The sequence below is a fragment of the Tiliqua scincoides genome, chromosome 5, assembly GCF_035046505.1.
Source record: "Tiliqua scincoides isolate rTilSci1 chromosome 5, rTilSci1.hap2, whole genome shotgun sequence".
NCBI lineage: Eukaryota > Metazoa > Chordata > Lepidosauria > Squamata > Scincidae > Tiliqua > Tiliqua scincoides.
In genome coordinates, this window is record NC_089825.1 from 97,927,909 (window position 1) to 97,955,196 (window position 27,288).

Below are 27,288 nucleotides of genomic sequence, written 5' to 3' on the forward strand. Positions count from 1 at the left end.
ACCCTCCTCTCTTTCCTTGTATTAAAATGTGCATTTGGGGTGGGAGCACTGATTCCTGCAGAACTTGGAACCAAGACGCCTTCAATATCAGACAATACCTGGGGCAATAAAGCTGGTCTGCACTTGCCCAAGAAGTTCCTGAGATAGTATGGATCAGCAACCCTAATGTACATCACAGGACCTTTAGGAGAATGAAATAGGACATTCCATGCAAAATCACCCCAAGCTCTGTCAAAAACAGGAACTGGCACCATAAATTTGTAGCACTCTTTTCTACTTGACTGTTCAGTCAGTAATCAACTGGCCAACCCCAAATCTATTTATGAGCATAGGAGGAAAAAGGGCCAGGATTAGGAATAGAAATAAGGTTGGTACCTTAGACCAAGAACTTGGACCAAGGTATCTAAGAACTGTCCCTTTTACAAGAAATTTTCATGGGACGTGACTGTACTAGTAATCTGCAGATATTTTTGAATCACTCTCCTTTTCATCTTAACTGAGTTGCAACCATCTTAAGAGAAATATTCCATACCGTTCCATGTGCAGGTCTTTTTTATTTCCAACCAACATGATGGGGATCTGGACTTTTCCCACCATATCCAATAACTTGCCATGGATAACTTTAATCACTTCAAAACTTTTTATTGATGTGACTGAGTAAACAGAATGTAGCCATTGATATCTATGGAGTACGTCTGAGGAAATATGGAATATTCATCTTGGCCAGCTGTGTCGACTACCTGAAGATGATATTCTTGCCCATTTACAGTAATCAGTTTTGTAAATGTGTTCTCTATGGTGGGATCATATGAATCAACAAACTGGCCTTCCACAAACTGAATAGTCAACGAGGATTTCCCGACGCTCCTGTATCCCAGGATGGCGATCTTGCGGGACTTGGAGGGCGGCATCTTCTCCCCACCGGGCCGCGACCCACATCAAGGGCTGGGCCGCGGGGGCGAGGCGGCGGCGCTGCTGCTGAGGCGGAGGGCGGCCTGGCCTGAGGGGAGCTGAGGGCGGCGCGCGCAGCATGCACCGAGACTGACCCGTGCGCAGCTGTGGCGCTGCTTGACTCCAACTTCGCCATACGGCGTCGGCACAACACGGGAAGCAGCAGTTTACCGGTTATAAGTCTTTGCTCGATTGGCGTAGAGCATGACGCCAGGGGCTGCTTCCGACGGTGGGAGAGATCATTGCATCTCATTGGGCAGCTACCGCCTGCCTTAAGCTGGGCAGTCCCCAGCCAGTAAGGTGTTGCCTCGCCACGGTCCGTTAACCTCATGGGGTGCGTGGGGTTTAGGGTGAAAACCGACAAGCGGATCGACAACTCTGCACCATGCAACAGAAAACAGAAAACTACTGCCCTAAAGCTGGGCACCTGGAACGTTAGGACAATGACACCTGGCTTCTCTGATGACCTGCAAGAAATAGACGACGCACGCAAAACAGCTGTCATCGACATGGAGCTGAGCAGACTGCAGATGGACATCGTCACCCTTCAAGAGACTAGGCTGCCAGATTCCGGATCTGTCAAGGAGAGAAATTTCTCATTTTTCTGGCAGGGAAAACCACCAAACGAAACCAGGGAACATGGCGTTGGCTTTGCGGTCAGAAATACCCTGCTGAAATCCATCATCCCACCTACTGTGGGAAGTGAAAGAATTTTGTCCCTGCAGCTCCAGTCATCAGCAGGACCTATCACTCTCATCAGTGCTTATGCACCGACTCTGTCGTCTCCAGCAGAAGCCAAAGACAAATTCTATGATGACCTGGCCACCACTGTCAAGAAAATCCCTATAAAAGAGCCATTGTTCATCCTCGGCGATTTCAATGCTAGAGTTGGTGCTGATAACAGTTCATGGCCCACTTGCTTAGGTCAGTTTGGCACTGGGAGGATGAACGAAAATGGCCAACGCCTGCTAGAGTTTTGCTGTCATCACGGTCTCTGTGTCAGCAACACGTTCTTCAACACAAAGCCCCAACATAGAGTCTCTTGGAGACATCCAAGATCAAAGCACTGGCACCAGCTCGACCTGATCCTCACCAGACGCTCCAGCCTTCCCAGCATCAAGATCACACGCAGTTATCATGGTGCTGCCTGTGACACTGACCACTCCCTGGTGTGCAGCAGAGTGAAACTGCAAACAAAGCGACTGTATCACACGAAAAAGGAAGGAAGACCTCGCATTGATACCAGCAAGACCCAGGATCAGAGAAAAGTGGAGGAATTTGCACAAGCGCTTGAGGAATCTCTTCCAGGCCCGGCCGACGCAAACGCATCCAACAGATGGGAACATATCAAGAATACCGTTTACAACACCGCCTTGTCCATATTCGGCAAGAAGACCAACAAGGCGGCAGACTGGTTTGAAGCCCACTCTGAGGAGTTGACACCAGTCATTGAGGAAAAGAGGAAAAGAGGAGAGCTCAAGCAGCATACAAGGCCTGTCCCAGTGAGGAAAAGAGGAGAGCTCAAGCAGCATACAAGGCCTGTCCCAGTGAGCGCAACCTGCAGGTCCTCCGAACTGCTCGCAGCAAAGTCCAACAGACTGCCAGGAGATGTGCTAACGACTACTGGCTCCAGCTCTGTTCCGAGATACAGATAGCAGCTGACACGGGCAACATCAAGGGGATGTATGATGGTATCAAGCAGGCCCTAGGTCCAACACAGAAGAAAATTGCCCCTCTGAAGTCTGCCACAGGCGAGGTCATCCAGGATCGGGCGCAGCAGATGGAACGCTGGGTGCAGCACTACTCTGAGCTATATTCCAGAGAAAATGTAGTCACCGAAGAAGCACTGAACAACATTGAGTGCCTGCCTGTACTGGAGGAGCTTGACAGTGAACCAAACCTAGAAGAACTTCACGTGGCCCTGGACTCCCTTGCCTTTGGCAAGGCACCTGGAAAAGACAGCATCCCTGCTGAAGTCCTAAAATGCTGCAAAGAGATCATCGTCACTGAGCTGCATGAAATCCTCTGTCTCTGCTGGAGAGAAGGTGGAGTACCTCAAGACATGAGGGATGCAAACATCATCACGCTGTACAAGAACAAAGGTGACAGGGGTGACTGCAACAACTACCGCGGCATCTCTCTCCTTAGCGTTGTAGGAAAGCTGTTTGCCCGAGTTGTACTAAAGAGGCTCCAGGTACTTGCAGAGAGCGTCTATCCAGAATCGCAGTGTGGATTCCGAGCCAACAGGTCCACCACTGATATGGTATTCTCCCTTAGACAACTGCAGGAGAAATGCAGGGAACAACGACAGCCACTCTTTATAGCCTTCATAGATCTCACAAAGGCTTTCGACCTGGTCAGCAGAGACGGCCTCTTCAAGATTCTCCCCAAGATTGGATGTCCACCCAGGCTCCTCAGCATCATCAGATCTTTCCACAAGGACATGAAGGGCACTGTTGTCTTCGATGGCTCCACATCAGACCCTTTTGACATCCGAAGCGGAGTGAAGCAGGGCTGTGTTCTTGCACCAACCTTGTTTGGGATTTTCTTCGCTGTCCTGCTGAAGCAGGCCTTTGGAACTGCAACAGAAGGCATCTATCTCCGGACCAGATCAGACGGAAAGCTCTTCAACCTCTCCAGACTGAGAGCAAAATCCAAAGTCCAGCTGAAATGTCTGCGTGACTTCCTCTTTGCCGACGATGCAGCTGTCACTACCCACTCTGCCAAAGATCTCCAGCAGCTCATGGATCGTTTTAGCAAGGCCTGCCAAGATTTTGGACTGACAATCAGCCTGAAGAAAACACAGGTCATGGTTCAGGATGTGGACTCACCTCCCTGCATTACAATTTCTGAGCATGAACTGGAGGTTGTCCATGACTTTGTGTACCTTGGCTCAACGATCTCCGACACTCATTCTCTCGATACCGAGCTAAACAAGCGCATCGGTAAAGCAGCTACCACGTTTTCCAGACTCACAAAGAGAGTCTGGTCCAACAAGAAGCTGACGGAACAAACCAAGATCCAGGTCTACAGAGCTTGCGTCCTGAGTACACTTCTGTACTGCAGCGAGTCATGGACTCTTCGCTCACAACAGGAGAGGAAACTGAGCGCTTTCCACATGCGCTGCCTCCGACGCATCCTCGGCATCACCTGGCAGGACAAAGTTCCAAACAACACAGTCCTGGAACGTGCTGGAATCCCTAGCATGTATTCACTGCTGAAACAGAGACGCCTGCGTTGGCTTGGTCATGTCGTGAGAATGGATGATGGCCGGATCCCAAAGGATCTCCTCTATGGAGAACTCGTGCAAGGAAAGCGCCCTACAGGTAGACCACAGCTGCGATACAAGGACATCTGCAAGAGGGATCTGAAGGCCTTAGGGATGGACCTCAACAAGTGGGAAACCCTGGCCTCTGAGCGGCCCGCTTGGAGGCAGGCTGTGCAGCATGGCCTTTCCCAGATTGAAGAGACACTTTGCCAACAGTCTGAGGCTAAGAGGCAAAGAAGGAAGGCCCATAGCCAGGGAGACAGACCAGGGACAGACTGCACTTGCTCCCGGTGTGGAAGGGATTGTCACTCCCGGATTGGCCTTTTCAGCCACACTAGACGCTGTGCCAGAACCACCTTTCAGAGCGCGATACCATAGTCTTTCGAGACTGAAGGTTGCCAATACTGTGCAAAGGTTAGAATAAAATAAAATATGAATAAAATTACAGGTAGCAAAAAAAAAGAATCAATACATTAGGGCGCAATCCCATTTTCCAGCACTTAGGTAAGGGAAATGCAGCTCCGAGGTAAAGGAACAAGTTTTCCCTTACTTTGAGGAGACCTCCATGAGTGCCACCCAACTGCAGGATGCAGCACATGCCCCATTGGCGCAGCGATGCCAGTGCTGGAAAGTTGGTTAGGAGTGGGGCCTAAATCACAGCCATTTAAATCTCCTACTCTGTTATCTCTGGGTAGACGTTGCCCCATTCTATCTGCACTGAGAGATGCCAGCCTGGCTATCACAAAAAGGTTCGTGAAGGGGACCCGTCTTGCTGCTATGATTGTTTTCGGTGCCCAGAGGGGACCATTTCTAATCAAACAGGTATGTGATTCCACAGATGCTATCCAAGCGTTCTCAAAGATGGACTATGTAGGGAAAAATAAAAATGTTTCCCTTTTGCCTATTCCAGCCTTTTTGTGTTTCACATGAGGTGCATATTACGCTTTCTGCATTTGTTTTCATTAATTTACAGCCCATTCCTAACCTCCAGAACCATGTCAGCCCTGCCATCCTGGCAGCCCTTCTGCCGGTGGCTGCAGCATAGATGCTTGTGCAGCAGGGGGAAAGCCGCAGACCATTAGCAGGGTGGTACAGACTGGCTGTTGACAGGATTGTGACAGAAGGGTAGATATTGGGGTAGGATGCAGTGAGTCGCAGTGGACACACACCCAACAGTTTCCCTATGCAACAGTTTCCTATTTATGCCACCAACAAGGCTGGCACAGATCTGAGAAGTCCCACCAAGGATCATGTGGTGGGCAACAACTGCTAAGTATTTTACCTTCCCACCAGTCTTGCTTGGCCTCCCCCCACCCCAGGATGGTGCATTGGGTGCAGCCGCCAGCGTGCCAGCAGCCCTTCATCCTGTGCAAGATCCCTAGATAGGGTGGGCCATAAGCCTCCACACATTTAGTTATTTTTCCATTTCTCTCCGTTCTTTTCATGACTTCCTATTCATCATTTTGTGTTCTTTGCTCTCTGCAAAACTGCCTTGTGATTGCCTTTTTTAATATCCCACTATATCCTGGATGACATGCTTTCCCAGGGTACTGTTGGAGGAAGATATCAGCTCTTCCAAAACCACGATGGCTCTCAGTGTATCTGGGTATCTTAAAAAAAATATCAAATGGCATGGCAGCTGCAACAAATAACACCTTCGGTTCCAGAGAAGATAACACTTCTCTCTCTGCACAGCCTTGCTTGGTGCCAGCAGATCGTGTCTTTGCCACCAGCAACTGTTCTGTCAGCCTCGTTCCGCATGCCTGCCATGTGCCAGCACTCTTGCATGGATTCTGCAACCTCTACCAGCAGAACATAAGCTCTGCCAGTGAGCATTTTTAATAGCATTCGACTGCTAAAAGATTAGATGTTCCACACTCTTTCAGTGCACTGAACATTTCTCCTTCTTCCAGATATGGATCAGTGTGAAGAATGCCCAGAGGACCAGCATCCAAACCAGCATCAAACTCAATGCACCCCAAAAGACATCACTTTTCTAGCCTATAATGAAACTTTGGGCATAAGTTTGGTTTCCACCACAGTTTCTTTTTCTCTGCTCACTGCTTTGGTGCTTGGAATCTTTATGAAATATCAAGACACTCCCATCGTCAGGGCCAACAATCGGGATCTGACCTACCTTCTCCTGATCTCCCTCTTGCTCTGTTTCCTTTACTCCTTCATGTTCGTCGGACGACCCGGCAGGATGACCTGCCTCCTCCGACAAGCTGCTTTTGGAAATACCTTTTCTCTTGCACTGTCTTGTGTTTTGGCCAAAACCATCACTGTGGTTCTGGCATTCATGGCCACCAACCCAAGGAACAAGATGAGGAAATGGGTGGGGAAAAGACTGTCGCATTGTGTTATCTTTTTTTGCTCCTTAATTCAACTTGGAATATGTACTAGCTGGCTCACTACTTCTCCTCCTTTCCCAGATCTTGACATGTTCTCACTACCTGGGCAGATCATAGTGGAATGTAATGAGGGTTCAGGTGCTATGTTTTACCTTGTCCTGGGCTACATGGGCTTTCAGGCCAGTGTCAGCTTCACTGTGGCTTTCCTGGCCAGGAAGCTGCCTGACACTTTCAATGAGGCCAAGTTTATCACCTTCAGCATGTTGGTCTTTGGCAGTGTCTGGGTCTCCTTTGTTCCAACCTATCTGAGCACCAAGGGCAAGTACATGGTGGCTGTGGAGATTTTCTCCATTTTGGCCTCCTCTGCTGGGTTACTGGGTTGCATTTTTTCCCCTAAATTGTTCATTATTTTATTGCGGCCCGAAATGAACATAAAAAATGTTGTTTTGAAGAAGAAAATTCTACATGCTAAAGATCATTGATATTTTGTTACTATGCATATGTCTTCCTTGTTGTGAATTGCAAGGAAGGGAGTCAAGGACTGACAGTGTGAGACATGTTTTATTTCCTCATTATCACTATGGCAAGCAAGCTGTACAACTGAGGAGAAGCAATGTAGAACAAATTATTTGATAACCATATAGCTACCCAGCTAGAATGTGATTTGGGAGCCTTCCAAAGATCCAGAAATTATGTACCGTAGAGACCTTAGCTTGACACAATGCAGACAGGAATTGTTGCTTCAGATTCAAGTAACAGGTTGCTGATCAAAATATCCCCCAGTTTAAGGGTTTTTTGGCCTACTGCTGCTGTGTAGCCGGAGGGATAGATATGTATTATTAATTATTTTTCACATATTTATACTGCCCTTCCTCCAAGGACCTCATGGTGGCATATTTAGTTCTTTCTTTTGTCCTCCTAACAACCCTCTGAGGTAGATGAAGTTGAGAGGTAGTGACTGGCCCAAGGTCACCAAGGAAGCTTTATGGCTGAGCAGGGATTTGAGCCTAGATCTTCCAGATCTAGGTTATGCAGGTCTAGGTTATGCAGGGGATGGACAAAGTAGATAGAGAGATGCTCTTTACACTCTCACATAACACCAGAACCAGGGGACATCCACTAAAGTTGAGTGTTGGGAGAGTTAGAACAGACAAAAGAAAATATTTCTTTACTCAGCATGTGATTGGTCTGTGGAACTCCTTGCCACAGGATGTGGTGATGGCATCTGGCCTGGATGCCTTTAAAATGGGATTAGATATGTTTCTGGAGGAAAAATCCATTACGGGTTACAAGCCATGATGTGTATGTGCAACCTCCTGATTTTAGAAATGGGTTATGTCAGAATGCCAGATGCAAGGGAGGGCACCAGGATGACTTCTCTTGTTATCTGGTGTGCTTCTTGGGGCATTTGGTGGGCCACTGTGAGATACAGGAAGCTGGACTAGATGGGTCTATTGCCTGATCCAGTGGGACTGTTCTTATGTTCTTATGTTCTTAGGTCTTTTATTTATTTATTTATTTGTTTGTTTGTTTGTTTGTTTGTTTGTTTGTTTGTTTGTTTGTTTGTTACCACACACAGACATGCAAGCATATAACATACATTTAGGAGTGCTAAATACCTATTACCATTACTAATTAATCTTACTATATCTCCTAATCTATTTACTCATCTATTTCTACCTCTTATTGATTTATCCATTTATTTATATAATATACAATAAATTTTCCCTAGTGCCCTATACTATATTTTCTAAAAATTCACTTTCTACCAAGCATAAACCAACTTCAATTGCTCATTAATATTTAAACAAAATAATCTAATTACCAAAATTATCACCTCAGCTATATCAACTCCAATCTAATTCTCCAATCTTACACTTTTTTCTTTGACATAATAACCACATAAAAAACAATTCTTCCACACATTTACATTTCCAGCTATATTTTTTTAATACATTCTGATTCATATTTATCAATTACATATGTATTTTTTTTTCCTTCAAATAAATTTGGGCCATTGTTATTAGCTGAATAAATTCTCCAATTTTTTTTAACCCTCAGATTACCCCTCAGGGTTCTTTTTCTTTCTTACTTTCCATTTTTTCTCCTGTAATATCTTTAATAATTTATCTCTATAACAGAATCTGATAGATCCACACTTTCTAATATAGGGTGTGTTCATTCTTCCACTTAACTGGGATATATTTTCTCCTTCTTGTTCCAACAAATTTTGTGATTTGTGCACTCCTGTCCATCTTATCTTTCTTGATCTCCATCAGCCCCCTTCTTCATCCTGTTGATCATCCTGTTGATTTTCCTCCTTGTCTGCTTTTTCACTCCCTTGTTTATCTTCTGCTTGTTTCTTCACATCTTCCAATTGTTCCTTACACACATCTATCTGTTGGGAAAGAGTCTCCAGACTGGCTTCAATCTGCGAGGACCAACTCAGCTGTTGTCGCTCCATAACAAGCAATCTCTCCATATTAATCATGATTTTCTGATTGAAAGGCTACTGAAAAAACTCCACAGTCAGGGAATTAGAGGACAGTTCCTCTCATGGATTGAGAACTGGTTGGAGGCCAGGAAGCAGAGAGTGGGTGTCAATGGGCAATTTTCACAATGGAGAGAGGTGAAAAGCGGTGTGCCCCAAGGATCTGTCCTGGGAACAGTGCTTTTCAACCTCTTCATAAATGACCTGGAGACAGGGTTGAGCAGTGAAGTGGCTAAGTTTGCAGACGACACCAAACTTTTCCGAGTGGTGAAGACCAGAAGTGATTGTGAGGAGCTCCAGAAGGATCTCTCCAGATTGGCAGAATGGGCAGCAAAATGGCAGATGCGCTTCAATGTCAGTAAGTGTAAAGTCATGCACATTGGGGCAAAAAATCAAAACTTTAGATATAGGCTGATGGGTTCTGAGCTGTCTGTGACAGATCAGGAGAGAGATCTTGGGGTGGTGGTGGACAGGTCGATGAAAGTGTCGACACAATGTGCGGCGGCAGTGAAGAAGGCCAATTCTATGCTTGGGATCATTAGGAAGGGTATTGAGAACAAAACGGCTAGTATTATAATGCTGTTGTACAAATCTATGGTAAGGCCACACCTGGAGTATTGTTTCCAGTTCTGGTCGCCGCATCTCAAAAAAGACATAGTGGAAATGGAAAAGGTGCAAAAGAGAGCGACTAAGATGATTACAGGGCTGGGGCACCTTCCTTATGAGGAAAGGCTACAGCATTTGGGCCTCTTCAGCCTAGAAAAGAGACGCCTGAGGGGAGACATGATTGAGACATACAAAATTATGCAGGGGATGGACAGAGTGGATAGGGAGATGCTCTTTACACTCTCACATAATACCAGAACCAGGGGACATGGACATCCACTAAAATTGAGTGTTGGGCGGGTTAGGACAGACAAAAGAAAATATTTCTTTACTCAGCGTGTAGTCGGTCTGTGGAACTCCTTACCACAGGATGTGGTGCTGGCGTCTAGCCTAGACGCCTTTAAAAGGGGACTGGACAAGTTTCTGGAGGAAAAATCCATTACGGGGTACAAGCCATGATGTGTATGCGCAACCTCCTGATTTTAGAAATGGGTTATGTCAGAATGCCAGATGCAAGGGAGGGCACCAGGATGAGGTCTCTTGTTATCTGATGTGCTCCCTGGGGCATTTGGTGGGCTGCTGTGAGATACAGGAAGCTGGACTAGATGGGCCTATGGCCTGATCCAGTGGGGCTGTTCTTATGTTCTTATGTTCTGTATGCACATTTCTGGAACAGAATCCATTCTGCAATTTCTCTCTAGTCCACTAGATGTCCACAACGTATTATTCTCCTTACGTTCACCAGGTCATTGCTACTCTGTCATTCACATTCCTTACATACCTCTTGCAGATAACAGTCCTGTGCAGTTAACGGAGAAACAAAACGAAAGAAAACAGTCTCACCATCTCTGGTGCAGAGAAAACAAGGCTCTTTCAAATCTAATGAGAATTATATTTATCTCCAATTACGTCCAAGAATAATTCTGGATTTTAGTTCACACCCAAGTTATAGTTGTAATTATAATCCACAACCAATTTATTCCTCGATAGAGAAAAAGAGCACTTTCAACCTCCTTAAAAAGTCTCTCATTAATGCCTCCAATATATCCAGGGCTTTTAGCCAAATCAGTCAATCAGAGCCGGGGACAATATTAACACTTACTTATCTTAAATTCCCAGCTTAAACTTTACACTTCAAGCTTTTCCCCCCCTCCATATGGCATCTCAGCACAGAGCCAGCAGCTTGATTGCAGATCACTGCACCTCCCCCAATACTGTCACAAACAGATTTCTCTGAGAAGAAAGTAAATGTCCTTTTATTCCATTCCAATTGTTTAATGGAGTGCCAAGCAACAGAAGTGTCAGTGAGAAATTTTTCTGGGCTGACAGACATGGGAAGAAGGCTGCATCCACTTTCTTTCTCAACTCCAGGCAGTCTCTTCAAGTTATCCATATAATGGATGTCACAGATTGATTTTTTCCCCCAAGTTGTGGATAGGCTTCGATTTTTTTTTTTTCAAAATTAATCATGAGTTTTAAGTCACCAGGTATATGAGTATTAAGTCACCAAGTCAAGTCTTGGCCAAAACGTTTACTGTGGTTCTGGCATTCATGGCCACCAACCCAAGGAACAAGATGAGGAAATGGGTGGGGAAAAGACTGTCACATTGTGTTATCTTTTTTTGCTCCTTAATTCAACTTGGAATATATACCAGCTGGCTCACTACTTCTCCTCCATTCCCAGATCTCAATGTGTTCTCACTACCTGGGCAGATCATAGTGGAATGTAATGAGGGTTCAGACACCATGTTTTACATTGTTCTGGGCTACATGGGCTTTCAGCCCAATGTCAGCTTCACTGTGGCTTTCCTGGCCAGGAAGCTGCCTGATACTTTCAATGAAGCCAAGTTTATCACCTTCAGCATGTTGGTCTTTGGCAGTGTCTGGGTTTCCTTTGTTCCAACCTATCTGAGCACCAAGGGCAAGTACATGGTGGCTGTGGAGATCTTCTCTATTTTAGCCTCCACTCATGGGTTACTGGGTTGCATTTCCCCCCCTAAATTATTCATTATTCTGTTGCGACCTGAAATGAACACCAAGAATGTCTTCTTGAAGAAAAAGAATTCTTCCAGAATGTTTCATGCTAAAGATCGTGGATATTTTGTAACTATGTATATATTTCCTTGTTATGACTTACAAGGAAAGGAGTCCAGTATTGAGAACGTGACCCATATTATTGCATATATTTTAGGTTCCCATTATCACTATGCAACCACCCTGTCCAACTGAAGAAAAGCAATTATTATTATTATTATTATTAACAGTATTTATATACCGCTTCTCAACTAAAAGCTCACAAAGCGGTTTACAGAGAAAAATCAAGTAACTTAATGGCTCCCTGTCCCAAAAGGGCTCACAATCTAAAAAGATGCAAAAGAATACCAGCAGACAGCCACCAGAACAGACACTGCTGGGGTGAGATGGGCCAGTTACTCTCCCCCTGCTAAAAAAAGGAGCACCCACTAGAAAAAGTGCCTCTTACCCATTTAGCAGGGGGTAGAATAAATTATATAAAAATTATCGCTTCTATAATGTTTTTTTTAACATTATAAAATTATAATGTGTTTGGCGAGCCTTCCACAGATCCAGAATTTTGAGCACCTTGGAGATGCTAGGTTGACACAACACACACAGGGTTTGTTGCTTCACATTAGCACAACAAGTTGCTGGTCCAAATGCTGCAGAATTAAGGGGTTTTTGACCTTCTGTCTCTGTGTAGCTCTGGGGATAGGCAGTTTTCAATGCCTTTAATTCCATTACTGGGATCATGTGGTTCAGACCAAGTGCATCCAGTGTTCTATATCATCCTGTATAATTACATATCTGTTTTATGTCTTCTGCAATTCAGTTGACTATCTGAGAAAAACCAATGAAGTAATAATAATAACAGCAACTGGTACTTATATACCAGGCAGCCTGTCTCTAAACCTTTGAGGGGTGTTTTTTTTTACAACAGGTGCATTCTGTCTTTCAAGTATAACTTGCATATATGAGAATGCATTATCACTGATGTTACAGTTTATTGATAATACAGATAAAAGGATAGAGACACAGGCAGCCTATGGGGGGAGAGAGAGTTTTGTGTATGTATGTATTTGTCATTCACTATATCATGCTTTCTAATGTGCTCAGAACTGGAACATACGTGTCCTGCATGTTTACATCTACCAACCAATGGGTGAGCCTTGTGCCAATTGTGGGGTATATAATTCAGACCACAAATCTTCTTGCAGCGGAAGCTAAAACAATTGATGAAATGCACAGAATCTTCCTGTGAAGTAACTACTAATGGGCACTCTAATACAGCCATACCCATCTCATAGATATATAGTTGGGTAGTAGAAGGACCAAATTCTTGTCCTTTTCAAAACAGAAGGTATGTCTCAAATTGAAACTGACAGCCTAATCCTAAGGACCTCAGTGTTCAGAACCCCAATGTTTGGATTGAAGGCATTGCTAACTGCCTATCCTCAGGGTTGCACAGAGTCAGCAGGCCAAAAACCCTTTAAAAACTGGAGTATGTGGACCCAGAAATCTGTTAGTCTAAACTGGTGCAACAACCTCCGCTTGTTTCAAGTCAGGGTCTCCATGGCGCTTGAACCTTCTAGATTTGGAAAGCGCTCCACCCACATCAAACTCAGGAGATAATAATTGTGCTTTAAATGTTTTCTCCTTCCACTCAAACATATTGTTCCTCCTTTCAAAGTAGATCTGAAGGTGGTATACTGTATTTTTCAATGGACTTGAGTGATGTTGAGAAGCATAAACCTCTGATTAGCATCAATCTCTCGTGATTAGTGACTAGTGATGAAGGATCAGTTCTGCCTAATGGCAGAACTTTCGATCCTGGTCTTGGTCACTGTCAATAGTTCCCAAACCTTTTTTGTTCTTTTCTCCAATGCCTGTATTGCCTTTGTTTGAACCAATCAAGCACGAAGGGCAAATAAACAGTGACTATGGAGAGTTTGGTCTTGACTTTCCATGCCTGGATTGTCCTTAAGTTCCTTTTTGGCCCTTATAGTGTATATTAGGCCTTAACCAAAGCTGCTGTGAGGTGGCATTGGACCCGAGACAAGATGCTTGACTGCCCTTCCCCCTTCCTAAATTTTCCTACAACCTGATGTTACTACAGTTTTTTAAACAAGTTTCTAATGGATCCTTTTACCTTCACCTGAGCAAGTTTGAAACTAAATGAAAACATTTATCTGAATGGGATTTGTTGGGAGCCAAAGAGTTAATAGGCCTTGCTAGGCCTCAATAGGTGGAATAAAATGAAATTCCTCTTGCAGATAAGCGACTCAAGGTCCCACGTGGCTGAGAAAGTGAGATAAAGAGTGAAACGACATGGCGCCTCTTGCAATTTGTGCACTTTCTACGTGAAGTTACAATGCTGCTTGACCAACAGGATGGCTGGGAGGAAGATTCACGAGCCTCCTGCGTGACCAGCTCATGCAGAGAACATGAGGGATAAATACTGAGTGAAGAGTGCTGCTTTGGTAAAGGGGTGATACCTTGTGCTTTTAAGTGTTATGTTGTTCTCCTCTGTGTAAACAGTATTAAAGTTTTCATTTCATTTTCAGTAAGACCTTTATTGGCATAAAATACAGAGAAAGAAACAAAACAAAACAAAACACCAATATACAAAGACAACACAACATAAACCTCAGTCCTTTCCTCACACACTGCCCAGAATCCCAGAGTTCTGCCTGGCTATTACCCTGGATAAAAAGGAAGTGACCTTATCCAGGGACTTATCCTTATCCAGGGATTCCACATTTGAATCTAATGTGGGAAGGAGAAACTGGAGCATGATTGAATCCTCCCAGCCCTGCATCCTAGCCAACAATGGGCCTAGATATTTCTTGCGTAAAGCATCATGTAACGGGCAGTCGAGAAAGGTATTGCTTCTTGGCCCTTTGGCTAAGATCAAGTGTAGTATCTGTTCTTATCAGTTTAAAAGCTTTCCTGCCCCAGATATTGAGGCTCCTGTCTGATCTGAGGCTCCGTCTCCGAAGAGCTATTTGAGATCTCAGATAAAATTTGTCCTTTGTTCTCCCCCTTGGTGTTGTCAATTGGTTCCATAATGCACCGGGAAATCAAACCACTGTCTGGCCTGGCTATCCTTATGGTAGCAGGCAACAGGATAATTTCCTTACTTTGAGTTGTGCTACTGCATTTTTTTCTCTTCTATCTCAGAAAAGTCCTCCTCATTTGCTTTTTCTTCTTCTAACAATGCACAGGCATCCAAAGGTTGGCTTTCAGTATTTTCTCTCGTTACTGTGTGATGATTTTGAAACAAATTCCAAGTGAAACAAACTTGTCTGGACTTTAAAAAATAACATAAAATAAAACCTTTTTTTAAAAAAATAATTTTCTCTTCTGTACTCTGTGTTAATTTCACCTTCAAATAATGCCCAAACACATTGATTTGAGCCAAGGACATGTATTCCAGAAACACCCTAAACTAGAAGAAGGGGTGGAATAGATCATTGGGGCCTCAATTCTCTGAATTGAATGAGGTGACCTACTACTGGATCCTAGTAGTACTGGTTTGAAGGTGTAAGTTTCACTTTCCCATGTCTGAATTGTATTGAGGGCCCAATCCTTTCCAACTTTCCAGTGCCAATGCAACTTTAGTGCAACTCTGAGGAAGGGAACAATGTTCCCTAACCTTGAGGAGGCCTCCATGACTGACCTTCCACTGCAGGATGCAATGCACACCTCATTGTCATGGCATTATTGACATTAGAATATTGGATAGGATTGGAAACTAATATGTGTTGATGCTTATGGAGAAGCACTATGTGGCTGTATTTCCACTACAGCTTTAATCCAATTTAAATGCACGTCTATTCCCCCAATGCATTCTGGGGGGTCTGTTCAGAATCTGAGAGCTGTTAGAACTATGCATAACAAACTACAGTCTCCAGCAGTGGCAGACCCAGCCCTCCTCATTCCTGGGGCAAAGGTCCATGAAGCTGCCCCCACCAGCGAGATGCCATACCCCATGCATGAAGCCATCCCCCGACATTTGGACCGTGACAGAGCTTTGCACAATTGTAGGACTGACTGGGGAAGCCTTCTCAGGCTTCCCCGCAGTCTTAAACTGTACTTCTGGGAAACTAGAAGTGCAGTCTCCAACCTCGTCAGGAGCCTCAGTGAGGCTTCCCATGCAGTCCTAGAGGTATGCAGACCTAGCGCCCAGGGCATTTGCCCCATTTGCACAGTGCTAGGTCCACTACTGGTCTCTAGAAAGCATTGGGGGAATAGAAGTGCCTTGAAAGTGGATTAAAGCTGAAGTGAAAACACAGGCCTGGATAGGCTGGCATTGAAGTACCCAAATTTATCTTGTCATAAATTTATTTTGTTCTGTATAGCTTGTTTTGTAATGGCCCACTCCTCTGAAAGCTTGGGCCCGTGACATCTACCCCCCTCCCATTCTCAGATCTGGCCATGAATGAGAATCAGGGCCCTGTTTTTAAGAAGAAGAAAAATTAAAAGTATATGGTGATCTCTCTCTCTCTCTCTCTCTCTCTCTCTCTCTCTCTCTCTCTCTCTGTGTGTGTGTGTGTGTGTGTGTGTGTGTGATTTTCTTTCAGCTCTGTTTTGTTTTTCATAGCTGAGGACATTAACAGGAGAATGGTTGGTGCACTGCAGAAAGTTACACAAAAGGGGAATATGTGCCTAGTTCAAGAAAACAAAGGCTTCTTTGAACCAACTTCTTGACCCATCAAAGAGTAGAATGTGCCTCTGGTGACTCTATGTGGAAACATTGGAAACATTGGTTCTAGATATTCAACTGTATATCAACTGGAGCCCCTGAAAATGGAATAATCATTATCTCCCTTGTAATTATCCTGTGATGGAAGCCTTCCTTACAAGCAAGGAAGCCCCAGGGAATTTTCAGAAGCAACTTTCAATAACAGAAACAACAGAAAAGGGAAAACAAGGAAGAAAAAAGCAGTGGATTGCAGACATTGTCCAAAACTTGCATAAGCCACAAAGCCTGCTATAAAAAGGTGTTTTTGCTACCTGAAAGCTGTGCACACTCAGGAGACAGCAGAGCCCCTTCAGTCAGATGAAGAATAATGTCTCAGTTCAAAAGCCAGGGCTAAAATAAGTAGAGTTACAATACTGAGCTGAATAAACTGCATTGTGTTGTTAGCTGTATATGTTCTTGGGCATCAATGAAGATTGCAAGATTGAAAAGGAATGTGATGGTCTCCTCAAAGATCCTGTTCCTCCTCCTCCTCCTTCTGTTCCTGCCTCAGGCTGTCAGCAAGAAGTTGGAAGGACTCTGCAGAGCAACAACTGCCAGATATGGGCTTGATTATTTCAGGCCAGGAAACCATGTAATTGGAGGAATACTGTCTCTTAACGTGGGTCTGTTTCCACAAGAGTCCTTCAAGACTGTCCCACAGAATTTCAGTAATTTTGCATTCGAGTACGTGTGGGAGGGGGTTGAAATTCAGGACAGTTTTATGGGGTGCAATAGAGCGAGAGTTTTGGACATTGTTCCTGCAAAGAATTATCATTTAATAAATTATTTTTAAAAATCATTCAGAAATTTAAGTGTAATAATCTCTTTAGCCTATTCATTAGTTCACAAGAAAATGGGATGTAATCCAAATGGACTAATGAATTAAGAACTTACATACCTTTGATGGACAAACACAATTTGATTTGTTTACAGATAGAGGCTTTATATTTTTTACACCTATTAGTGATTCTTCTTCGAAAAGGTCTGTTTTGATTTTGACAAGATTAGTAATTCGTTGAAAATCTGGTACATTTCTGAGGGCGCAATCCTAACCTAGCACTGACGTAGCTGTGCCAATGTGGTGTGTACTGCATTCTGGAGTTTGGGAGAAGTCAAGGGGACCTCCTCAAGGTAAGGGCATGTTTGTTACCTTACCTTGGGGGCTGCACTGAGATTAGGTCAGTGCTGGAAGGTTGGTTAGGATTGCGACCTGAGTTGAGCATCGATTCTTTTGTCCTGCAATCAGCTCAAACTTTCTGGGGTTTCTTAGGACAAAAACATTGGCATGATTCTGGTAAGGTTGTTAATTCATTGAGGAAATAAGACTGAGATCCAAGAGAGAAATCTCCAAAGATCTTACTTGGAACACCGGTGGATAGCAGGAGAAAAGTCAGTATTTTTTTAACATACTGACTGTAGATTATTATGATTTTGCTGTATATAAGGCTGGAGCACAAAATATATAATTGAATACACATAAAATAAAAATATAATATTTTCATTGAAGTTTCATGACAAAGAACTACCAGCATCCCTTGGCCTTCATTTTTGCTATTGATGAGATCAACAAGAACCCAAACCTATTACCAAATGTCACCCTGGGCTTCCAGATCTACAATGACCTCTTCCAAAGTATAGTATCTGATATCACCCTTTCCCTATTGTCTGAACGCAATCAAAGCTTCCCTAATTTCTGTTGTGGAAGTCAATACAAGATGGCTGCAGTTGTTGGAGGGTTGATCTCTGAAACTTCTTTCCGAATAAGAACCATCTTAGGTCTCTACAAGATCCCGCAGGTAGAGTGGTGTATTGGAAATCTCCTTTCCAAATGGAAAAGACAAGCTCTCCCTATTGTATCACACCTGAATGCACTGGGCCAACCAAAGGGATATGATCGTATTAAATGGAGTGTGGGTGGGAACCACTTTTCCACTGGGGTTCAATGACCACTTGAAAGGTATTATTGGAAGAGCTCAGAGGTTGTAACTTCGATTATTTCTCATAGTCATTCAGAATAGGGTCAAATCTAAAGTGAAGTACACTGTAGGTGTATCTGAACCACTGTAAACTTGTATCTTGTTACATATTAAATGCCTACTAAGTACATCATCAACTCAAACAAAATCCACCACAGCTTGTTTCATTTGTGCATTCCAATAAAGTTTTTTTCTAAGTGTATTTTTTATAGGATTGGTGTTTTGTTTTGTTTTAGGACTAAGCTGTTGCTTAAATTCCCGCTGAGCTTAAATTCCCATCGACAGAGAAATCCTTACCCTCCGCCAGCACAGCCAGGCCACATGGCCTCCACTATATTTAATGCAAGGTAGGAGTGGGCTGGAGGTTGCCTCAGGGTTGGGGGTATATATTTTCCCATACCCTGTGCTGAGTTCCAGTCTGCCCTATTGTGCTACACAAATCTTTGCCATTTTACTGGCGTACATTAGAGAAGCCCGAATAGGGCTGCCAGCCCAGGAACGAGGCTTAGAATACGGCATGCACTACCGCTGCTATCCCAGCTCCCTCAAGCCTGCACCAGATCAAATTCATGTTTGGATTGCGCTGTAAGTCACTCTCTGATAAAGGGGTAACACTGGCACTCACCCTCCTCACAGGATTATTATGAGAACAAGATATAGGATGTAGCTGCCCTACATGCTACACTGAACTTTTTGAGGTATAGGAGGAGGGGTAGCAGAAAATTGCCAGCTACATCCCTCTGTCATCTCTTTAACTCTTCTTTGGTCTTCCTGGTCCTCTTTCACCGGACCAAAACAGAAAATTAGAAGCTAAGCAAATAGGTATGGGGAGATAATGAAAAGGAATTCTGCAGTTGCCATTTCCCTTTCAATTTCTCTACAATCTTTCAAACTTCTGTCTGCAGAAAATAATTCTGAATTATTCAGAATCCACACTTCGCTCTAAGCGCTTTCACATGGTGAATAGAGAAGGGATCCAGATTTTCATTTAACCTGGTTTTTAAAATCTCCCTGTTCTTGCTCCCCAGCTCAGTTATGGACCTCTTCACCCAGGACTGAAGGATGAAAACTCTTTATACCAAATGGTTCCAAATGATGCCTCTAAATATGAAATGATTGTGCATTTGATCAAGTATTTCAGGTGGACTTGGGTTGGCCTCGTTGTTTCAAGTGACGACAGTGGTGAGCATTTTGAAAAAAATTTAACAACCATGTTAAGTAAGAATGGGGTTTGTATTGCCTTTGGAGAAAGGATGCCATCTGTTTCTGTTCGATTAGATAACACCAAGAATATTGAATTACCTACACAAAGCATTCTGTCCACTCTAAGTGCAACAAAAGCCAATGTGATTGTTACATATGGGGACATGCTCTCCATGCAATGTCTGAAAATGCTGCTAAGTGTATACAGACAATCGACAACCACATCCATGGGGAAGGTTTGGATCACAGCAGGCCACTGGGACTTTACTTCAACACCTCCTCAGAATGCTTCCTACATGAGACACTTCCATGGTTCCTTAAACATTGCAGTCCACAAACATGAGGTGCCCGGATTTTCCACCTTTCTCCAGACATTTAACCCTTACCACCACCAAAATTTTATTTTTCTCCAACAATTCTGGTCTAAGGGATTTGGATGCTTAGCAGCAATTCAAAATCTCCATGAGGCTAGGCGGGATCTCAAAATCTGTACAGGGGAAGAGAAACTGGAGAGTCTTCCAGGGACTGAGTTTGAAATGAGGATATCTGCTGAGAGCTACAGTATCTACAATGCAGTCTATGCCTTGGCTCATGCTTTACATGCTGTTTACTCATCCAGACAAATAATGCAGGCGCAAAGACTGAATTGGGGACATCAGATGATACAGTCCTGGGAGGTAATGTAAGACTCTTGCACCACTATTGCAATGGGATGGCTACTGTTGATAGGAACCTGACATGAAGCAAAACATGCTGGCTCTTTTCTGAAGGTTTCAAACACCAGGAAGTTCCTTCAGGTTCTTCATATCATGATGCAATGGATTGATTTTTTTCCCTAATGGAAGATATGCTTAGACTTCTCTTAGGGCCCTATCCTATCCAGCTTTCCAATGGAGATACAGCCATGTCAATGGGGCATGCATGGCATCCTGTGGTGGTGGGGAACGGAAGTCTCCTCAAGGTATGGGAAAGTTTGTTCCTTTACTTCAGAGGTATCTTGTGAATGCAACAGTCCTGAAAAGTTGGATAGGATTGGGACTTTAATGAATCGTTAGTTTCAGGTCACCAAGTAATTGCCCTTTTATCCCATTCCAAGTATTCAAAGAGTGCCAAGTAACAAAAATGTCAATGAGAAACTTTTTTGATAGGCTGAGGGACATTTCAAGAAGGCTGGTGCTAGCTTTTTCAGTTTAAATATACAGAAGCAGAGCACCATTCCACAAGATACATTTGCGTGCTAGGAAAGAAAGTAGTGGGATAAAATTAGAATTCAAAACCTTCAGAGTTGTGAACATTCACCCTTGTTAAGTCTGCAAATTCAATACTAAGCAATGTAATGACCCAATCCTGAAAAGGACCAGAGCCTCCCCTGCTGCTGCTGGTCCTTAAAAGGCCCACAGGAGCAGATAAGTCCAGCACATGAGTGGGGGGCGTAGGGCAGACTGGGACAGAGATGGGGCAGAGGTTGAACTGATTGGAACCCAGAGTGTGTGCACTGGATCGAAACCCACTTTTGGGGCCTGATCCATTTGCACAGATCAGTGTGGAATGGAACCAGCCACATAGCTGGTGCAGGTCCAAATTGACCATTGTGGCAACTGGGGCTTACCCAAAGATGAAGGGACAAATGTTCCCTTACACTAAGGAGACCTCCAGCAGCCACAAATCACTGTGCAGAGATTTATGTTGGATTGGGCTGCAAATTAAGTGAAAGACACCATATTTTTCTATTATCACTCTCCATGGTTAAATATTCTCCATGATCATATTAGCAAGTTACACTATCAATCCTCCCAGAACTCTGCTGCATTACTCTTCCCAAAAAGAACATTTGTCAGAAGAAACAAATGCTTTCCTCAAACAATATTCAAAGATTTCCAATTCCTATAGTTGTGCCTTTCATAATGTGAGAAGGGGAAGGGGGAGTTACAGTTTTCTACGTGAATATCCCTATATTCCAGCAAACCTGTGTCCTGTTTTCTCAATCTTGAGGTTTTCTCTTCCTCTACAGCTCCATCCATTTTTGAGAAAACTCCGGTTCAACAACAGTGCTGGGGACGAGGTCTTCTTCAACGAACACATGGAATTCTCCAACGGATACGACATTGTGAACTGGGTGGTTTTCCCAAATAAATCGTTCGTCCACAGAAGAGTTGGAACGATGGGTTCACAGGCTTCTTCAGGTCAAAAATTTACTATTAAAGAAGATGACATTACATGGCCCAGCAAATACAATCAGGTTGGCTTTCCAGATGTTCAAGTTCAGGACTATGCTGTTTCATTTCTAACTCCTTTTGCAATTAAACCTATGAATATGTATCGTACATATTTAGAGCAGTTATGACAACTGCTCTTGATGAGGTGCAAACATGCATTATGGCACTTTGTGACCCTCCTGAGACAGCACAAGGGACTTGCACTGGTCCAAGTGAAGGGCAGGATTGTGCCCATAATTAGCTAAAATAATACAAACTCCTATACTTCCTGCAGGAATATTTTTGGGTTTCCTGAGACGCAGACTGTCTTCCTGCCAACTACACCACTCAAGTTGAGGCTGAGCTCCACAAGGCTCAGTGACAGCAATTCGGATTTGCTCTCATCATCCCACCTATCCTGGTGTTGGAGCAAATCAGCAGAGGTCCTGAGTGTCTTTGGTGCTGAAGAGTACAAGACTCTCCAAAGGTTTCTGGCCTAGGCCTATCCCACTGAATTGAAGAAGTTTTCCTTTGAGAAACATATTTCTCTACTAACTGATACCCCAGGGTGCCTGATTGTTCACTTAACTTATGCCCCTCATTGTTTGTGGCCAGTTGACCAACAATGAACTTTCATTTGTTTCTCCTTCAGCTAGGCAGGTGTAGCCTCTCCCCCCACCCCCGCAATCCTGGAAAAAAATAAGATCCTTCAAAGAAAAAAATTTGACTAGAATCCAATAGGTGATTCACTACCCCTTTGTTTTCCTGAGAATGGACACTGCTTTCAAGTAAAGAATGTCAGCATTGAGTGATTCTGGGATTCTGATACCCATGGAAATCCTCCTGCTGAGCACTGAGGTGATGCACTATTGTGAGAGTATCTGTGCATCCCAATTGAATCCCTCATTATGATTCAGCCTAGAAGTTTGTCATCTTGCCTTTGCTCAGCTGGTAGCAAGAATGCACCTCCACCTATTTGCAGGGAAAGAATATTGAAATGAAATTCCATTAGTAGTTGAGGCGGTTTCAGGAATTCACTGGATATCTTGCAGATTTCTCAAAGGAAAAAAAAGAAAACAGATAAACTAAGGAACACACCGTGATGCGAAAATTCTAGGTTCTGCCTGGAAGCCAGTAGCTGTGTAGTATCAGATCCTGAAATCCGCAATGATTTATTCCTTATGGCAGTGGTATTCAAACTTGGGCGTCGCGATGCCCCAGCCTTTGGGTCCTGGCCTCTGCCCCCTTCAGGGGCTGGGGCAGCCAGGAGACGGGGGAAGGCAGCGGCGCGATCCCCAGGATGACGTGGCTCAGGGGGGCTGCAGGGGCTTGGGTGCACTTGCCTGAGCCTCCTGCAGCCTCCCAGGGGTGCGGAGAGCCCTGTGCAACCTTCGGCTGGGCTCCCCAGGTCAGGAAAAGTGAAAGCGGAGCGATTGTGCCCCACTCCACAAAACCGGAAGCTGAGCATGATCACTCTGCTTTCCCTTCTGATGGGGCTGCAGGGACAGGGGTGCACCCTCCAGTCCCTGTAGCAGCTGTCCCTGTGTGTGGGGAGCCCTGTGCGAGCTTTCGCGGAGGCAGAGCAGATCACTCCACTCTCCCTTTCCCCGCACACAGGGATGGCTGCTGCAGGGACTGGTGAGTGCATCCCTGCAGCCCCCTGAGCCACACCATCCGGGGGATTGCGTCACTGCCATCCCCCTGCCCCTGCTGCCTCCCCCCCGCCCCCGCAAAGACTTACTGCAGGTTTCAAACTCTTGGAGAGTTTGAAAACCGCAGCCTTATGGAATTAACATAGTAATAGTATATGGAATGGTCATGTTATTCACACTGTGATAGGATGGAAGGTTGTTTCCAAGGGGAAAACTAGTAAATATTTGACTTTATTGTATTTCATGTCCTGTGCATGATGTGCAAATGTTAAAATAAAATATCAGTCTTCTGTACAGGTAGCAAAAAAATAAAAATAAAAAATCTGTACATTAAAAAATCACAGTCATTTAAACCTTATTCTCTGTTATCTCTGGGTAGATGTTGCCCCATTCTGTCTGCACTGAGAGATGCCAGCCTGGCTATCGCAAAAAGGTTCGTGAAGGGGACCCGTCTTGCTGCTATGATTGTTTTCAGTGCCCAGAGGGGACCATTTCTAATCAAACAGGTATGTGATTCCACAGATGCTATCCAAGTGTTCTCAAAGATGGACTATGTGGGGAAAAATAAAAATGTTTGCCTTTTGCCTATTCCAGCCTTCTTCTGTTTCATGTGAGGTGCATATTATGCTTTCTCCATTTGTTTTCATTAATTAGCAGCCCATTCCTAACATCCGGAACCCTTCTGCCGGTGGCTGCAGCATAGATGCTTGTGCAGCAGGGAGAAAGCCGCAGACCATTAGGAGGGTGGTACAGACTGGCTGTTGGCAAGATTGAGACAGAAAGGTAGACATTGGGGTAGGATGGGTTGAGTTGCAGTGGACACACACACAACAGTTTCCCTATATCGATGCCACCAGTAGAGTCGGTGCAGATCTAAATAGTCCCACCAGGGATCATGTGGTGGGCAACAACCTGCTAAGTATTTTACCTTCCCACCAGTCTTGCTTGGCCTCCCCCCACCCCAGGATGGTGCATTGGGTGCCACTGCCAGCGTGCCAGCAGCCCTTCATCCAGTGCAAGATCCCTAGATAGGGTGGGCCATAAGCCTCCACACATTTAGTTATTTTTCCATTTCTCTCCGTTCTTTTCATGACTCCCTATTTGTCATTTTGTGTTCTTTTCTCTCTGCAAAACTGCCTTGTGATTGCCATTTCTAATATCCCACTGTATCCTGGATGACATGCTTTCCCAGGGTACTGTTGAAGGAAGATATCAGCTCCTCCAAAACCACCATGGCTCTCAGGCTATCTGGGAATCAAATGGCAGCCAGCATGGCAGATGCAACAAATAGCTCCTTCAATTCCATAGAAGATAACACCTCTCTCCCTGCACAGCCTTGTCTGGTGCCAGCAGGTCATGTCTTTGCCACCAGCAACTGTGCTGGCAGCTTCGTTCCGCATGCCTGCCATGTGCCAGCAGATTTAGGTGGATTCTGCAGCAGAACAAAAGCTTCGCCAGTGAACATTATTAATAGAATTAGTCTGCTAGAGGGTTAGATATTCCACACTCTTGCAGTGCACTGAACCTTTCCCCTTCTTCCAGATATGGATCAGTGTGAAGAATGCCCAGAGGACCAGCATCCAAACCAACATCAAAATCAATGCATCCCAAAAGACATCACTTTTCTAGCCTATGATGAATCTTTGGGGATTGTATTGGCTTCTGTTGCACTTTCTTTTTCTCTGCTCACAGCTTTGGTGCTTGGAATCTTTATGAAATATCAAGACACTCCCATCGTCAGAGCCAACAATCAGGATCTGACCTACCTTCTCCTGATCTCCCTCTTGTTCTGTTTCCTTTGCTCCTTGATGTTCATTGGACGTCCCAGCAGGATGACCTGCCTCCTTCGACAAGCTGCTTTTGGCAATGCCTTTTCTCTTGCACTTTCTTGTGTCTTGGGCAAAACCATCACTGTGGTTCTAGCATTCATGGCCATAAACCCAGGAAGCAAGATGAGGAAATGGGTGGGGAAAAGGCTGTCTCATTGTGTCATCCTTTTTTGCTCCCTGTTTCAAGTTGGAATATGTTCCAGCTGGCTCACTACTTCTCCTCCATTCCCAGATCTCGATGTGTTCTCACTACCTGGGCAAATCATAGTGGAATGTAATGAAGGTTCAGACACCATGTTTTACATTGTCCTGGGTTACATGGGCTTCCAAGCCATTGTCAGCCTCACTGTGGCTTTCCTGGCCAGGAATCTACCTGACACTTTTAATGAGGCCAAGTTCATCACCTTTGGCATGTTGGTCTTTTGCAGTGTCTGGGTCTCCTTTGTTCCAACCTACATGAACAACATGGGCAAGTACATGGAGGCTGTGGAGATCTTCTCCATTTTGGCCTCTAGTGCTGGGTTGTTGGGCTGCATTTTTTCCCCTAAATTATTCATTATTTTGTTGCGGCCTGAAATAAACACCAAGAACATTTTTTTGAAGAAGAAAAATTCTACATGCTAAAGATCATTGATATTTTGTTACTATGTATATGTCTTCCGTGTTGTGAAGTGCAAGGAAAGGAGTCAAGAACCGAGAGTGTGGGTTAAGGGGTGGGATCAATGCAAAGCAAATCTTGAAGGTACTTCTAACATAAGCTAAAAAAATACAATTCTAGGTACCATACCTATTGCATAGATGTACTTGAGGAAGCAGAAAGATGTCTCTGGTGTACCACAGGCCAACAAGACGCATATGATGACTTTAGGAATTTTTTTTTCCTTAGCTCTCCCAGGCCTCCCAATTGCTCCCCTCCACCATAGCATCCATGCTCAGCTAAATGCTATGGCAGTGTTTCTCAAACTGTGGGTGGGAACCCACTTGGTGTGTCCTAACCTGAGATCTGGTGGGTCCTGCAGAATCTCCAATGAAGACCTGGTTGATCAGATAACTAATTGGAAGGAGGTCTGGTCTAGAGGGTAGAGCGTCTGCCTGAAGATAACATCCACAAGGTCGCCAGTTTGAGGCCACCGGCACCGTGCGACCTTGAAGCAGCTGACAAGCTGAAGCCGAGCTATTCCATCTGCTCTGAGTGTGGGAGGATGGAGGCCAGAATGTGAAGTCAGATCGGAATGAAACACCTGAATGTAGTGGTTCTTGAAAGAGAGAACCTTCTTTCAATTGTAAAAATCCCTATTTAATAAGGGATTTGGATAAGCCTGCCTATGTAAACCGCCTTGAATAAAGTCTTGAATAAAGACCAAGAAAGGCGGTATATAAATACCTGTTGTTGTTGTTGTTGTTGTTGTTGTTGTTGTTGTTGTTGTTGTTGTTGTTGTTGTTGTTGTTATTATTATTATTATTATTATTATTATTATTATTATTATTATTATTATTATTATTATTATTATTATTATTATTAATTGCCTCCAGCCCTGAGGTGATTCAAATGCCTTGGAAACAGCTGAGTTCCTGCAGTTTGCAAGCTTGTATAAATATAGGGAGACCAATGTCTGAGTGTCTTTTTCTGTTGTGTTTTTTTCCCAAGTTCATCAATGACTGGTAGTGGGAACAGGTGAAGGCTTGTTCACATAACTAAGCCCCTCAAACTGTGGGACTATTCATGAGGGCTGCCTCATTTCCAGAAATGGATCAAGTCTTTGCATATAAAGAAATAAAATATTACCTGTAAACAAATGAATACAAATATTATTTCTTTCAGGATCACTTTTTAAAGTCTTGTAAAGCTAGATGGGTCCTGATAAAATGAGTGGGTCCCATTTTAAAAAGTGGGTTCCGGTGCTAAAAGGTTTGAGAACCCTTGTGCTATGGCATATCTGGGGATAGTTTTGGGATGTGATACACCAGTGAAGGTATTTGAAAATGTTATTTACCTTACTCAGAAG

At 44.1% G+C, this 27,288-nt stretch overlaps 1 protein-coding gene and 1 pseudogene across 1 annotated transcript; both read left to right on the forward strand.

The window, feature by feature from the left end:
• Positions 1-879: 879 nt before the first annotated feature.
• LOC136652501 (vomeronasal type-2 receptor 26-like) lies at positions 880-25,906 on the forward strand. Its single transcript, XM_066629442.1, has 7 exons — positions 880-993; positions 4,915-5,041; positions 6,652-6,888; positions 11,352-11,599; positions 21,618-21,845; positions 23,833-23,959; positions 24,996-25,906. Exons 1-7 carry the CDS (start codon positions 880-882, stop codon positions 25,904-25,906), a joined length of 1,992 nt encoding a protein of 663 aa, XP_066485539.1.
• On the forward strand, positions 14,568-14,793 carry LOC136654868 (U2 spliceosomal RNA; annotated as a pseudogene).
• Positions 25,907-27,288: the final 1,382 nt, after the last annotated feature.